Genomic DNA, 14,849 nt, shown 5'->3' with positions numbered 1-14,849 from the left:
TTTATGTGAAATGCCATTGGCTTAGATGCACGCCTGAAAACATTCCATTAAATTTAATAGTGGTCTTAAGTATCCCTTTCTAATATTATTCCTCTGTCTAAGTCACAAGATTCAATTGTTTAATTGAAAGCTGCAAATATTTACCATTGCTGTGTGTAAATATGTGCAAAGTAAATGAGAAAAATATCATTGGTCTCTAATAAATGTTTTAATTAAACTTTCCAAATACTATTTTTTTCACTGACGTTTGTTAGAACATCAAGAGTCTTCAAAGTCAGAGTGACATTTTTGGGAGCATACTGCTTTCACTCCATTAAATTCTTTGTGCAAACAATCTCCCTGGCAGACTACAGGATTTGCTAATATGGTGGTCTCCAATGATTTGAGATCCCATGTCAAAGTCAGTGATCTAGAAAATAAAAAGTTTTAATCTATGGTTTAAAGGGCTTAGTGTTTGGTAAACAAGATCAAAAGAAATGTTGAAAAAATAATATTTGAAGTTTGACTGAATAGCAATACTTGCAAAAATATTGTCTTTCTGAATTGAAGATCATCAAAACGATTGAAAAGCTTTTGTCTCATCCTTCAATCATTCAGCCTATCCTCAATGGGTCTCTCTCAATAGTCAACTGAGCATGCTTAATTGGAATGTGTTATGAGAATATGCTTCTTTTATAGCAAAAGCAGCATGGGGGATAATTCTATAATGCATTGAGGTCCTTCCCCAATAAAAAGCTACTGCTAACTCTCATTTCTTAAGCCAATACATGGTCAAGCTCATTGCTGTTTAACTGTTGAAAATGCTTCAGTTGACAAATAATGGTTAATTGCTACAAACTGTTGTGTGTTGAGGTGAATAACATTTACACATGATCAAATAGTGCCTCTAAAATGCTTGAACTCCCACACTCAGTTAATCAAAACAAAAGTGACGAAGACGAAAGAAGTTTACAGAAGTTAGGTAACTCATATGCATAAAAGTAGCTGGTTTGATTCTAGATGTCACCATTTAAAAAAAAGTCACTGTTAATACTAACAATTACAGATTTCTGAACAGATTTCCTTTGAATAATTCTGATGAACCAAAGACAACAGAAATGTTTGCTGACTTGTTTTCTGCAGAGCAAAACAAACAGTGTAAATCTACAGGGGAACAGAAGAAAGAATAAAAAGACCAAGGTAAGTGTTTCAAAGCAAACATTCATTAAATGATGCACAAATTATTCCAACATTTAAACATGGTTTTCTCAGCATGATGAAAAGAGGATTAATCATCAAATATCAGTCTGATTTCAAATGCCAGGTTTCAACATAAGCTGATGGGAGAAAAAGGCAACAACAAAGAGGGCAGGAATAGTACAGAGCACCACAGGGAGTACTTCTGATTTGAGCTGCAAAAGGATTTCTTTGTTGAAACCTTTCTCAAAGCAAACATCAGTACCACATAACTGCAATCAGCAGCATTTACCAAATAGCCTACCTGTCTATAAAGTCTAATTCCCCGCGCATCACAGGAAGCCTTTAAAATTCCATGTATAGAAAAAAAAGACACAAGTTTAAGGATTAACTATGAGGATGACAATTACAAGTTTTTCTTCTTTTTACGAGTATCTTGAGCTAAAGTTATTGAACAAAATCCTCAATCTTGCTATAACCATGTGGGGACTCATTTGAAAGCTTGATTATTCCTTTTTGTTTGCCATATAAGGCAAATTTACACTATATCAAAATTGTACATTAAAACATCTGAACAAAACTGCAAATAACAATAATGCATAACAATACCTCTACAGTGATAGCTATTTTAGCATTCTTAGCAACTGAAAACCTGTGACATAAATAATTTAGAGGCATAAGCTGAATCCAAAACACATGTTTTGGTTGTTTTGAAATATTGTCAAGGTGACCTTGAGAAAAATAATCATGGATCATGTGCTTAACAATGTTTGTAATCAGTTTACGAAGGCACATCAGCATCATTGACATATCAAACCATTAATTAATACAAAAGTCTAAAAATAATTAATTACTGTTCATAGAAATCCAGCACCCAGCCCAACAAGCTTCTACATATGACATGCTGTGTCACTGTACTGTAAGATCCCACTCCACTGCAGGCTGCTTAGCTGAGAAATCCTATCCCTTTACTGATAGCCAAAAGGCCTTATGAAGTTTCAAAGTTGGAATCTTCAAAGACTCACCTCAGGTTTGTTATTTTGGGAGTGAAGTTGAATTTTCTGACTTGCTCAAATCAGAATTAAAATGTAAGAAAGCCAACTTTAACGGTTGTTGGTTCTGATGAGTGCAGGATAAAAACCTTCGACTTCATGGCTCTTTTTAGCAAAGTTTATGTTCTGTCGTATCAAACAAGCATTTACTTCTGAGTCTGACTTAGCACCAATGATAACAAGATATATCACCAAAAGAGAAACAGAATAAAACTTGCTTTATATGAATCAATTGTTCGATTGGAAAATGCATGGAGTAGCATCATGCAATCTAATAAGCTGTTTACATGATTTTTCTATGTATCAATATGCTCCCCATCAAGTATTAAGCAAAATATTAATGACATCTGCCAAAGGAACACTGAAATTTTGAAATCTTGAATTGAGGGTCAATAATTCACAAGCACTTCAGCCTAATCTAAATAAAAATTGCTAATGCGTAAGTCACGGAAAGAAAAACTGGTCAGGTTTGCATGATGCCTGTGCCTTTTGAAACATTCCAAAGAGGGCACTAGTTTAGCTTTAACAGTGTCAGCAGTGCATTTTTCACCATACTTTGGCAACGCTATAGCTGTGTTTTAAACATTGGCATATTTGCCATCCCTCATGTGAGCAACCTTATGTCACAGTATTTTTCAAAGAATCTGAAAATGTCAACATTTGATTAAAAAATGTAGACACATGAAAGTGGCAGAAAAAGGTAGGTAATCCTCAAAGAACACATTTTCAAATAGAGCAGAATCTAGACATGGCTAGCAATGCCACCAATTATCATGCCTTATATTTTATGTATGTTTGTGATTGTAAGAAAATCATTCGATGGGAATGACAGAACACAGGACTTAGCTGTAGGAGAAGGACATTCAGCACTTATTTAATTTGATCATGGTTAATCAGATTGTCATCACAGCTCCACTTTCCTATCTGCTCCCATAATCCTTATCTTCCTTGTTTAAAAATCACTTATCTAATGATTCCTTGAATAAATTCAATGGCCAAGTCTCCACTGCTTTCTGGAGAAGAAAATTCCACTTACTAGTGACCCCTGAAAAATATTTCTCTTCATCATCATCTTAATAGGAGGCTTCATTTTCTTAAAGTTTTTCCCTTCGTTTATTCATCAACAAAAGAGGAAACATCCTCTCAGTATTCAACTATACAAGTCATAGCGTCATAGAGTCATAGAGATGTACAGCATGGAATCTTACATAAGTTATCATGATCACCTCTCACCTTTCTAAACTCCAATGGTTATTGACCTAAACTGCAAGATCAACACTTCATCCTAGATAAGGATTGAGTAAACCTTCTCTGAACTGTTTTGAATGCAGTTCTATTTTTTTCTTCAAATGAGACCAAAATCTTATATAAAACTTCAAATGTGATCTCACTTAAGACCTGCACAGCTTCAGAAAAAAATCCTGACTATTGTTCTTAAATGCCATTGGAATCAACACCAATATTCCCTTTGCCTTCCTATTTATTCACTGTACATGCTTCTTTAGCTTCTGGTGATTCATGTGTCAGGACACCCAGATCTCGATGTACTACCTAGATAAGCAGTCTACATTTACACAGTAGACTTTACACAATAGCATGCTTTTCTATCCTTCTTGTTAAAGTGGACAAGTGTACATTCTCTCATTTTATATTCCAACCATTTTTTTGTCCAATCACCTAACCTGTCCATTTCACTTTGCAGACTCTTTACCTCATCTTGACAACTTACAATTCCAACCTATCTTGGAATCATCAGCAAATTTAGTTACCATGTATTCAGTACCTCCATCCAAGTCATTGATATAAATTGCAAATGGTTGATCCTAATGGGTCCACTACTCTTTGCTAGCCACCTTACAAAAACATTTATACCTGTAGTGTGCAAACTGTTCGTGAACCAATGCTTTATCCACATTGATACGTCATCTCTGGCACTGTACGCTCTTACCTTACTTTGTAACATTTCATGTGGTACATTATCAAGTCTTTCTGAAATATAGCACTGTATTGAATTTTAACATAGAATCCCTACCATGTGGAAACAGGCCATTCAGCCCATTAAGTCCAGAGTGACCCACGAAAGAGCATTATACCCCAACTCACTCTCTACCCTATCCTTGTAACCCTGCAATTCCCATGGCTAATTCAGCTAGCCTGCACATCCCTGTAGAATATAGCAATTTAGCTTTGCCATTCCAACTAACTTGCATATCTTTGGGCTGTGGGAGGAAACCGGAGCACCCAGAGGAAACCCAAGCAGACATGAGGAGAATAGGCAAACTCCACACAGATGGTTGCCCGAAGCTGGAATAAAATCTGGGTCCCTGGTGCTGTGAAGCAGTAGTGCTAACCACTGAGTCACCATGCCATCCAACTGCTTATATCTGTAATCTTTACCATAATGTGCGATGACAGCCTTGCAATCACAGAAACATATCCATTTGTTGCAGTGATAAAAATATTTTTTTAAGTTGTAATTGGGCTGCTATTACTTTGGCCTCACGGTGTTAATGATTTTAGTATAACCACTTCCATTTGATTCAAAACTTATTTAAAGCCAGAACAAATATAGAATAGCCACCATACTTATCAGTGCAATAAAAATGCAAAAGCATTAATCCATCATCATAAATTCTGTTAGTTTACATTCAAAGAACACAGTTGCTGTTATAACAAAGCACAGAAGTATTATTTCAGCATATAGTTCCTCTATTGTTTTAGTTTAGAACTCAGGGAGTAATTTTTACCATAAACTATTAGCGGCATTGTCTGAAAGACCAAATAAATCAAAAAAATATCAGAAATAGTTTTTCATCAATACAGAAGCCACCAAGAAAAGGACAAGAAGTGATGGAACAATACTCAAACAATACTTGTCCACAATACTCAAAAAACACTTTAAATATTCTATAAAAGCAAAAGCAGTTTGATATCAGAAATAATTCAAAAATGAGCGATCGAAAAAGATTTAAAAAGCCTCCTAGATTATTCCTAATTCCAATTGAAAAGGAATTCTCCTCTAAGGTGATTGATGACAGTGCCAGGGAATACACCAATGTTTATTGCTTCATTTATTCTCTATACTAGACCAAAATATATTTTACAACATATACTTTTGTTAAAATACATTGCAATAAGAATTGTTACAACAAAGCTATTTTATCTAATTTTATTAGATCACATATTGCTCTCCTTCATATATCTCCTAGGTGGTTCTACTTTCAAGTACATTTTGAAAGTCAGTTACCGTATCAACTTAACAGCTAAGATTTAGACAATGGTAGAAGCTGTGACAGAACCTCAAAGTCTGATATAATTTATTTGTAATGGTTTCACTTAACCAATAAATTGTCTGTCTAGTGATCTGGATTTATACAAACGCCCTTGCAGAATCTGCTAAATAATAGCAACAAACTTTGACCTTGGGTGCAGATGTCTGCAATATCTTAGGTAAACTAAATGAGAATGAACACTGACAGTTTAGAAGTGCTTATTTGCTTATCCACAGTCCCAGCAGACACTATAGGGGATTAGGAATACTTTCAACTTCCAGCAGTAAGGAATCATAATGTTGAACATTTCTATGCAGCACAACAGAACATAAAAGAGCCAGAGAATTCTTTTGCTGAGCAAAGCATTGCACATTTTTTCAGATGATTAGTTTGTGTGTTTTTGTTGTCTTCACTGTGATTTTCCAACATAAACGTGAACGGTTATCATTGCCATAGCTGTTTTAAGTAATTCAGGAAGGACTGGTGGTTACCATTAGCTCCTGTTGATTTTATTTTTGTTTAGAATTGTAAAGAGTGGGTGGTTGAGGGGGTAAAGGGAAAAACTGGGAGTGTTGATGGAGGGGGAGGGTGTGGTATTGGGGGGGCGTGGTACAGAGGGTTTGGTGCTTGGTCTTGGTGGACACTTTCAAAAGGAAGGAGAAATATATAACTATTCATTAAATAATGAATTTGACACAAATTTTACCAAAGATAAATGTGAACATCAAAACCTTTTCCTTCTAAGCAACACACCATCTTGACTTGGAACTGTATTGCTGTTGCTTCATGTCATTCAGTCATAATCCTGGAATTTCCTCCCTAACAGCCCAATGGACAGTAACAGTTCAAGAGTATGGCTCATCATCACCTTCTTGAGGGCATTTAGGGGTGTGTAATCAATGCTTGCTTTTGCCAACGATTCTCTCATGAACAAATAGAAAATAATTAATACATTTGCAGAATACGATTCCATGTGACTTTCCAAAGAGAAGCTTACATATGAGATATGACAATGCTAAATTACTTACTTATTGATTTTCTGTGTTCAGGCTTTGCTTCTTTTGTGTTTGATTTGCTGTTGCTGTCACCCTCATTTCTACTCAGCTCTTCACTGCTTGAGCTTTTCCAGATACTGAATGCTGTTGTGGAGGTTCCCTTCTTTGACCGTAATGTCATTAATAGATAGATAAAAAAAGGAGACATACTCATTACCACATTTGTAAAACTATAATTATAGTACATGTGTCAATGGTCAATTTTAAATAAAATTGTGGTAGATAAGAGTAGGTGTAATAATGCACAGTGACTTAACTTTGTTGCCTCTGATTTATTCCAAAGCAAATTCCCATACAATATTAGATCACAAAGGGATTACTCTATAGCAAAAGAAGGAAACTGAACATTCACATGTAACCTAGCATGCCTGGCATGCCATCTACCAGCTCTTCCATTAATTCCTTTGAGTGGATGTGTGATCAAATATCTTGATTGTGAGTTGGTGTGTGGTGGTTGAGAAAGAGGAAAAAGAGAAACATTTTGCAAAATGTAAGTTGGTGGACTGCACCATGAACAACTGAGAAGCTCACAATGATACAGTTTGTATTATTTCACCTGATTAGGCACATGAACTGAAATAAAACTCCACCTTAGAGGTTTCCAAATTGGACATCAACCCACAGTTTCCTATCACACCCACTATTCCCACCACATCATTCGGTTAAAAAGTTACAACATCCTTTACATGACAATTTATTTCATTAATAGTTTCCTCTATAATCTCTACAGTGTGGAAGTAGGCCACTCAGCCCATACTAACCCTTCAAACAGGGACCCACCCCATCCCTGCAACCCTGTGTTTCCCATGGCTAATCCACCTTACATACACACCATGGGCAATTTAGCATGCTGATCCACCTAACTGCACATCTTCAGACTGTGGGAGGAAATCAGAAATCAAAATTGCAATTAATAAAAAAGGATGGTCAGTAGGATTCTGAAAAATCTCAGTGATAAAGCACATTCATGGCTTTGAGTCCGAAAGTTGTAGTTTCATGTCTTGGTCTTAAGCACAAAATCTAGGCAGATATTCAGTGTCCTAGAATACTTACCCCTCAAGAAACAGGTTACCCTGTTATTATCTTATTTTGGGGAATTTGTTATAGGTAAGTTGAGAATTACTTTTTTCAAATAAATATAAAAGTAATTCATTATCTCTAAATCATTTTAGGATGTCTAGCATTTGTGAAAATATGATATAAATGCAATTAAATTGAGGGGGTGCTGAAAAAACTTAGCAGTTTGGGTAAAATCTAAAGGGAGAAGCTACCTGATTTGCGAGAATTTGCAGCATTTTCTGTTTCTATTTGAGTATTTCCACAGCATTTTGCCTGTATATATGAAAGTCCTTTTATTTTTCTAACTTTAACTCTTGTAAGAAGGAACTTACTTCTATTTAATGTCCAACTTAATTAATTTAGTTATTTCTTAAATTCTATTGTTTGTGAGTGTGTCACGAGAGAGAAAAAAACAGAATAAGTAACATGGAACTGATTGTGGTGCTTCTAATGCAGAGACACTTCAGTTGAAAGTATTTCTGTCAGCATTAAAGGTGCTAAATACTATCAGTTAAAAATGATATATGATCTTATTGAATCAAAATGGAAAAGATGGGGCACACAAATAAGAATGAATGTGTCTGTTCATGTCAACTATGGAGAACTCATGCTTATTTCCAAATAACTATCTATGAATGAATTTCAAATAGTATTAGTTCGCTGATGGTAGTGTAAAGTCAGAGTACAAATTTATGGGTTACATGTTAATGTGCTGAATTTGATGCACACGATAAATGCACATTATGTCCTATTTGAGTAATTTCAGGTCTGTTTTAAATTTAAAAACATCATGCCAAACCATTTTATAGAAAATATGCAAAGAGGGATTAACAATGCCACAGGGAGCTATAAACAAAAGAAACATGGTCTAAAGGGGCCGATCAGAGCTTGAGAAACTCAGGAAATATATGGGAAAGTATTTTTTTGGCAAAAAATCTAAAAATGTTTATTGTGCAACTTCTAAGACAGATTGAACAAATACACATCTCCTTTCATTTGATTCCAAGAGAAACTATTTTAGTTAATGTTAAGAGTTAAAAGCATTATACGTACCAATTTATCAATCACATGTCTGATAGCCTGGTACCAGTCATGTATACTATCATCATCTGAATGTAGAAGAAATTCATTCCCTGAGATGGTGGTGAGCTGTGTCAAGAAAAAAAAGGAAAAACAGTGTGTAATTTTGTTTAATGCTGTAAGAAACATAAGAATAGCACTGCAATGTAATGGGTCACCATGTTATGATCCTAAATCCACATTAGTGAAAAATAACATAGTAATTGCTCCCAAAAATGACAAAAGTTCATCTAATTCTTCTTGTTCTTGTCATCACATGATACAATGAAAATTGGAGACCAATCAATGCCTTTTTGGCAATCCACTTTAAACTACTTATTACGTACACATCTGTCCAACACAGTGAAGGGAATATTACATTTAACCAGCTGTTTCAGTTCACTTTCTTAACTTTAATTTTAAAAGAAAAAGTTCATATGAAAGTAAAACAACAAGTACACATTCTGTGACCATTTTAAATTAAAATATAAACACATTTTTTCTTACTTGCTAAGTAGTTGATGGCTGCCCTTACATTGAGCATTTAATGTTTATTTAAATGAAAAAGAACGGATTGTTCAATAATGAAGCACACAATAAGTGCCAGAACAATTGAAAAGGAGCAGGTTAATTACAACTCATCTATGAAAGTAAAATCCAAATTACTTCTTTGAAGTAACTTCATAAACATTATGTAAAACTTTAATTTGCAATATAGGTGAAGGAGAACATAAAGAAATTATATATGTTTTTGTTTCTCCTCTACAATGCAGGCTATTTGGAACTTTTCTTTATTCATACGTAGGATATAGACATTGCCAACTCGCTCAGCATTTATTGCACATTCCTAGATGCCCTTGAGAAGGTACTTGTGAGCTGCTTTACTGAATCACTGCAATACATTTGTTTTAAAGAGTGTTCATGTGGTGTAGTGGTAATGTCCCTACCTCTGAGACCTGCTCTAGAGATGTGTCATAACATCTCTGAAAGGTTGATTAGAAAACAAGTACAAAATAAAAAATGGCTTAGATACACCCACGTTGCCATTAGGGAGTGAGTTCTGTATCTGTTGCCTTTGTCCCTGTAGATGATAATGGTTATAGTTTTGGAAGGAGCTGTTGCAGAGCCTTTGTGAATTTCTACAGAGCATCATGTACACTGCTGCTACTGAGAGACAGTGCTGGTTGGAGTGAATATTGGTGGATGTTTTGCCAATCAAGAGAGTTGCTTTGTCTGGATGGTGTCAATCTTTTGGAGTGATGTTAAGAGCTGCACTCATCCAGGCAAGTGTAGAACATTCTATTACACTCTTAACTTGTGCTCTGTAGGTCGTGGACAGGCTTTAGGGAGTCAGGAGGTGAGTTACTTACCACAGTATTCCTAGCTTCTGATCTGCTCTTGGAGCCATTTTGTTTATGTCACTAATCCGGTTCAGTTTCTGGTCAATAGTCACAAACAGATGGTTGATCATTGAGGGTTCAGTGATAGTAATGCCACTGAATGTCAAGGGGTGGTGGTTAGGTTCTGTCTTGTTAGAGATAGCCTTTGCTTGATATGTGTGGTATGAATGTTACTTGCCACTTGTCAGCCCACACCTGTCAAGATCTTGCTGTATTTGAATATTAAGTATTTCAGTATCTGAGGATTCGTAAATGGTGCTGAAGATTGTCCAATCATTGCCCTTACTTCTGACCTTATGATGTTGGGAAGATCATTGTCGTAGTAGCTGAAGATAGCATAGGATACCATCCTGAGGAACTCCTGAACAGATGTCCTGAAACTAAGATGACAGACTTTCAACAACCACACTATATTTCTTTGAGCTAGGTGTGATTCAAATCAGTGGAGAATTTTCCCTAATACACATTGATGCCAGTTTTGCTAGAGCTCTTTAATGCTATATTTAGTTAATTGTAGCCTTGATGTCAAAAGTAGTTACCTCACCTTGACAATTTAGTTGTCTTTGTTTGAACCAACCTTATAATTATGTCATGAGCTGAATGGCCCTGGTAAAACCCAAACTGAGTTAGGGTGAACAGATTATTTCTAAGCAAGCCCTGGTTGATAACACTCATCATTTTACTGATGATTGAGAGTAGATTGATAGGGCAATATTATGGTCAGGTTGGGTTTGTCCTGGTTCTTGTGTACAGGATATACTTGAGAAATCTTCCACATTGTCAGGTAGACACCACTGTTGTAGCTGTACGCCAACAATTTGGATGGGGTGCAATAATTGCAGGAACACAGAACTTCAGCTCTAATGCTGAAATGTTGTCAGGGCTCACAGCGTTTGCAGTATCGAGTACCTCCATTTTGATATCATGTGCAATGAATGAAATTTCATGAAGATTAGCATCTGTGATCCGAGGGACCACTGGAGGAGGCCAAGATGGATCATAAGACCATAAGACCATAAGACATAGGAGTAGAAGTAAGGCCATTCAGCCCATCGAGTCCACTCCGCTATTTAATCATGGCTGATGGGCATTTCAACTCCACTTACCCGCATTCTCCCCGTAGCCCTTAATTCCTTGTAACATCAAGAATTTATCAATCTCTGCCTTGAAGACACTTAGCGTCCCGGCCTCCACTGCACTCCGCGGCAATGAATTCCACAGACCCACCACTTTCTGGCTGAAGAAATGTCTCCGCATTTCTGCTCTGAATTGACCCCCTCTAATTCTAAGGCTGTGCCCACGGGTCCTAGTCTCCCCGCCTAACAGAAACAATTTCTTAGCGTCCACCCTTACCAAGCCATGTATTATCTTGCAAGTTTCTATTAGATCTCCCTTAACCTTTTAAACTCCAATGAGAACAATCCCAGGATCCTCAGCCGTTCCTCATATGTTAGACCTACCATTCCAGGAATCATCCGTGTGAATCTCCGCTGGACACGCTCCAGTGCCAGTATGTCCCTCCTGAGGTGTGGGGCCCAAAACTGAGCACAATACTCCAAATGGGGCCTAACCAGAGCTTTATAAAGCCTCATCCTCTCAGCACTTCTGGTTGAAGTCTGTTGCAAATGCTTCAGCCCTATCTTTTGCACTGCTGTGCTGAGTTTCCACATTGTTAAGGATGGGGATATTTGTGGAGCCTCCTCCTCCAGTAAGTTGTCTAATTGTCCATCACCATTCACAACTTTATATGGCAGGACTGCCGAGCTTAGATCTGATCCATTGGTTGTTAAATCACTTACGCCTTATACAGTTTGGCACACAAATAAATCACTTCTGTACATCACTTGCGCCTTATACAGTTTGGCACACAAATAGTCCTGTTTCATAGATTCACCAGGTTGACAGCTCATTTTTGGGTATGCCTGGTGCTACTTCTTGCATGCACTCCTGCACTCTATATTGATGTAGGCTGGATGAGAGAAGGATAGTAGTTCCTTTCCTAAAATTTGGACATCAGTGAACCAAATGTTTATGTTATGAAAATAGATTCTTATTTTGTGATTTACTCATTGAATTTATCACATGCCTGGTGGGATACAAACCCTGGTCCTCAGTATGTTCAGACAGGTTGGGGTGGGTACACAGAGGTACAGGCACATCTTGATCATCCAACAGCCACATAATGAGATGGTCAGGCAGATTTTGATATGGGCACGCTTCACCTAAATCTGACTAGAGATGATTTCTATTTTAAAATTGTATCCTTTACTGGTTGTAGAACTCATTTGCAGTTTTGGTTACACACAGCAGTTTGTGCATTTTTGCCAAATGAGCAGTCCTTTGAAGTGGGAAGTTCAGATATGGCCTGATACTTTGTTTCTGGTGCAAAGCATTTCCTGACCTCAAAGGAAAACTGCATCCCTTTGCTTTTTGCTCCCAGACTGATGCCGTTTCTCTGTCCTTGACCACTGCCTTCCATGCAACATCTAACTTTCGGCATTGAACATAAATAGCTTCCACTAGCCCTTCTTGAGCTTTTAACAATTGACCTGAATAATACTGAGTGCCTGAAAATTATTTGGACCTTATCACTTTATGCTATTTTGGGAAAAGATTAACATATGAACATAAAAATCAGCAGCAGGAGTAGGCCATTCAGCCTCTTGAGTCTGTTCCACCAATGAATAAGATTATGACTGATCTGATTGTCACCTAAAGTCCATATTCTTACCTACCTTTTTCATTCACTAGACTAAAACATATTCAAGGACTTGCTTCCACTAAGTTTTCAGAAAGAGAATTTCAAAGTCAGAGACGTTTGAAATGAATTTGTATCTCATCCAGAACTGGAGGGCATGTCAGACAGGCAGTTCACATTGCAGAGGCAGTGGATGGTTAAAGAGTGGTGATGGACAACCAGACTTAGCTGTCATCAGTATACTTATAATACTGATGCTATGCCTTTAAATCAGATCATCAAGGGCAATATGTAAGTGGGCAATTGTAGGAAACAAGGCAAATTCCTTAAGGTAAAGGTGCAGGGTAGGGAAAATAAATCATCCCAGGGTATTCACTGGTTATGATCAAGTATATAAAAGTGGAACAAACTGAGTATGTGGAAATGAGACATCTAAGGATGACCAAATATAAAATTGATGAGAGCCTACAGAATTCTTAACAGGATCATTGAGGGAGATGCAGGAAGGATGCTTCTCCTAGCTGTGAGGTCACTTAAGATTGAGATGAAGTAGAACTTCTTCACCAAGAACATGGCGAATCTTGGGAATTCTTTTTCCCTAAGAGCGTGGACACTCAAGCATTGACTGCATTCAAAATGAGACTGATAGATATCTGGATATTGACAGGTATCAGGATTGCTAGAAATTGGCATTAAGGTGAAATAATCTTGTTGAATAATGGAGCAGGCTTGAGAGGCTGAATACTGCTCCTATTTCCCATGTTCCTATAGTTATTTGGCATACATAACATTCAAAAGATTAATTGTCTTTATCTGTTTCAAGCATTATTGAACAAACATGTTTATTTTGGAGTACAACCTTGTAAGATACAACCCCATGGTTAAATTGTTCTGCAAACAATGCAGTATTTGTATTATTATAGTATAATGAAACTTTATAACCTCTGCAGCTTCTATGATGATGGTGGAATCTTTGAGTGACCTTTAAATTAACCACCGCTTGTGAAGTTACTTTTACAAATTCATGCTAATATTTGTGTACAAAAAATGTCAAACGTGGTGTAATTCTGAACAATGTTTTTACATATTGTGGAATATGCTGATCACATGGAATACAATATTAATTAGTTAATTTATTAACCCAATTTGAGTGTGCTCGATTGTTTCTTCCTGATACCTGGAGTATTACCTCCAGACAGGAGTGGATAACAGACCCACCCATAGACTTTGTGAGGAACAATCACTCCCTCTCCTTAGTGACTTGCAAGATATTTATTTCTAAGATGAAAGAAGGCATCCAACCTTCCCACTGGCCAGTATTTCTTACCTGTAATATATAACTTTGAGACTATTGAAAATTATGATGTTGAATAAGGAAAAGTGGGAGTATCAACATAAATTGGGATACACAAACTTTAGGACTCATAGAGTAATCCAAACTTCAATGAGCAATTAATGGATGCAAGATGTGTGATTTATATAGATATATTTATACATAGTTTAATATCATTTATTTTAGAGTATGGATTTTGAACTAGTGACATGTGGGTTTTCAGTTTTACGTACAAGGAGGTTTAATGGTTAACTTGCAAGTAATGACTATTCTTAACCAATAGGAGAGGGAGAGTTCTTGAGGTGATTACAGGGATAATGGGAATTTGCTTGCATTGAGAGAATGGACAGAGTAAATGTTGAAAAGCATTAGCTTGCCTTTGGTTTAAAGGATCAGGATAATTTTGTATAGAAGAAAAATCTGACGCTTGGAAATATTTTGCTTTCTGTTCACAAAAGTCCTGGCTGAAGTTAAATGTATGAAACAGTTTCTTCTGAAGAAAGAGCTAGTTCAGAAAAATTAGGAAATAGGTTAATAAGAGTTTTAGTTTGCAAGTTCAAAATCAAAAATGTTTGGTTAGAATACTGAAGGAGAAAGTGAGGACTGCAGATACTGGAGACCAGATTTGAAAAATGTGATGCTGGAAAAACACAGCAGGCCAGGCAGCATCCGAGGAGCAGGAGAATCGACGTTTCAGGCATAAGCCCTTCTTCAGGAATGAGGCTGGTGTGCCAGGCGGGCTGAG

General features: G+C 36.7%; 1 protein-coding gene across 3 annotated transcripts in view; it reads right to left on the bottom strand.

The window, feature by feature from the left end:
- LOC122551728 (rho GTPase-activating protein 15-like) overlaps positions 1–14,849 on the bottom strand; it is a 737,256-nt gene that overhangs the window by 343,726 nt on the left and 378,681 nt on the right. For 2 of the 3 annotated variants that reach the window (XM_043694095.1, XM_043694098.1), the window contains exons 8-9: positions 8,668–8,763; positions 6,529–6,658 (exon numbers count right to left, since the gene is read on the bottom strand). In XM_043694095.1, the coding sequence (XP_043550030.1) occupies positions 6,529–6,658; positions 8,668–8,763 (226 nt within the window). The remainder of the gene's footprint in view (positions 1–6,528; positions 6,659–8,667; positions 8,764–14,849) is intronic. The other variant, XM_043694097.1, reaches the window with a different exon arrangement.

This window comes from Chiloscyllium plagiosum, chromosome 7 (assembly GCF_004010195.1).
Source record: "Chiloscyllium plagiosum isolate BGI_BamShark_2017 chromosome 7, ASM401019v2, whole genome shotgun sequence".
NCBI lineage: Eukaryota > Metazoa > Chordata > Chondrichthyes > Orectolobiformes > Hemiscylliidae > Chiloscyllium > Chiloscyllium plagiosum.
The sequence above is the reverse complement of the archived record's forward strand: the minus strand, read 5'-3'. Positions and strand labels throughout refer to the sequence as shown.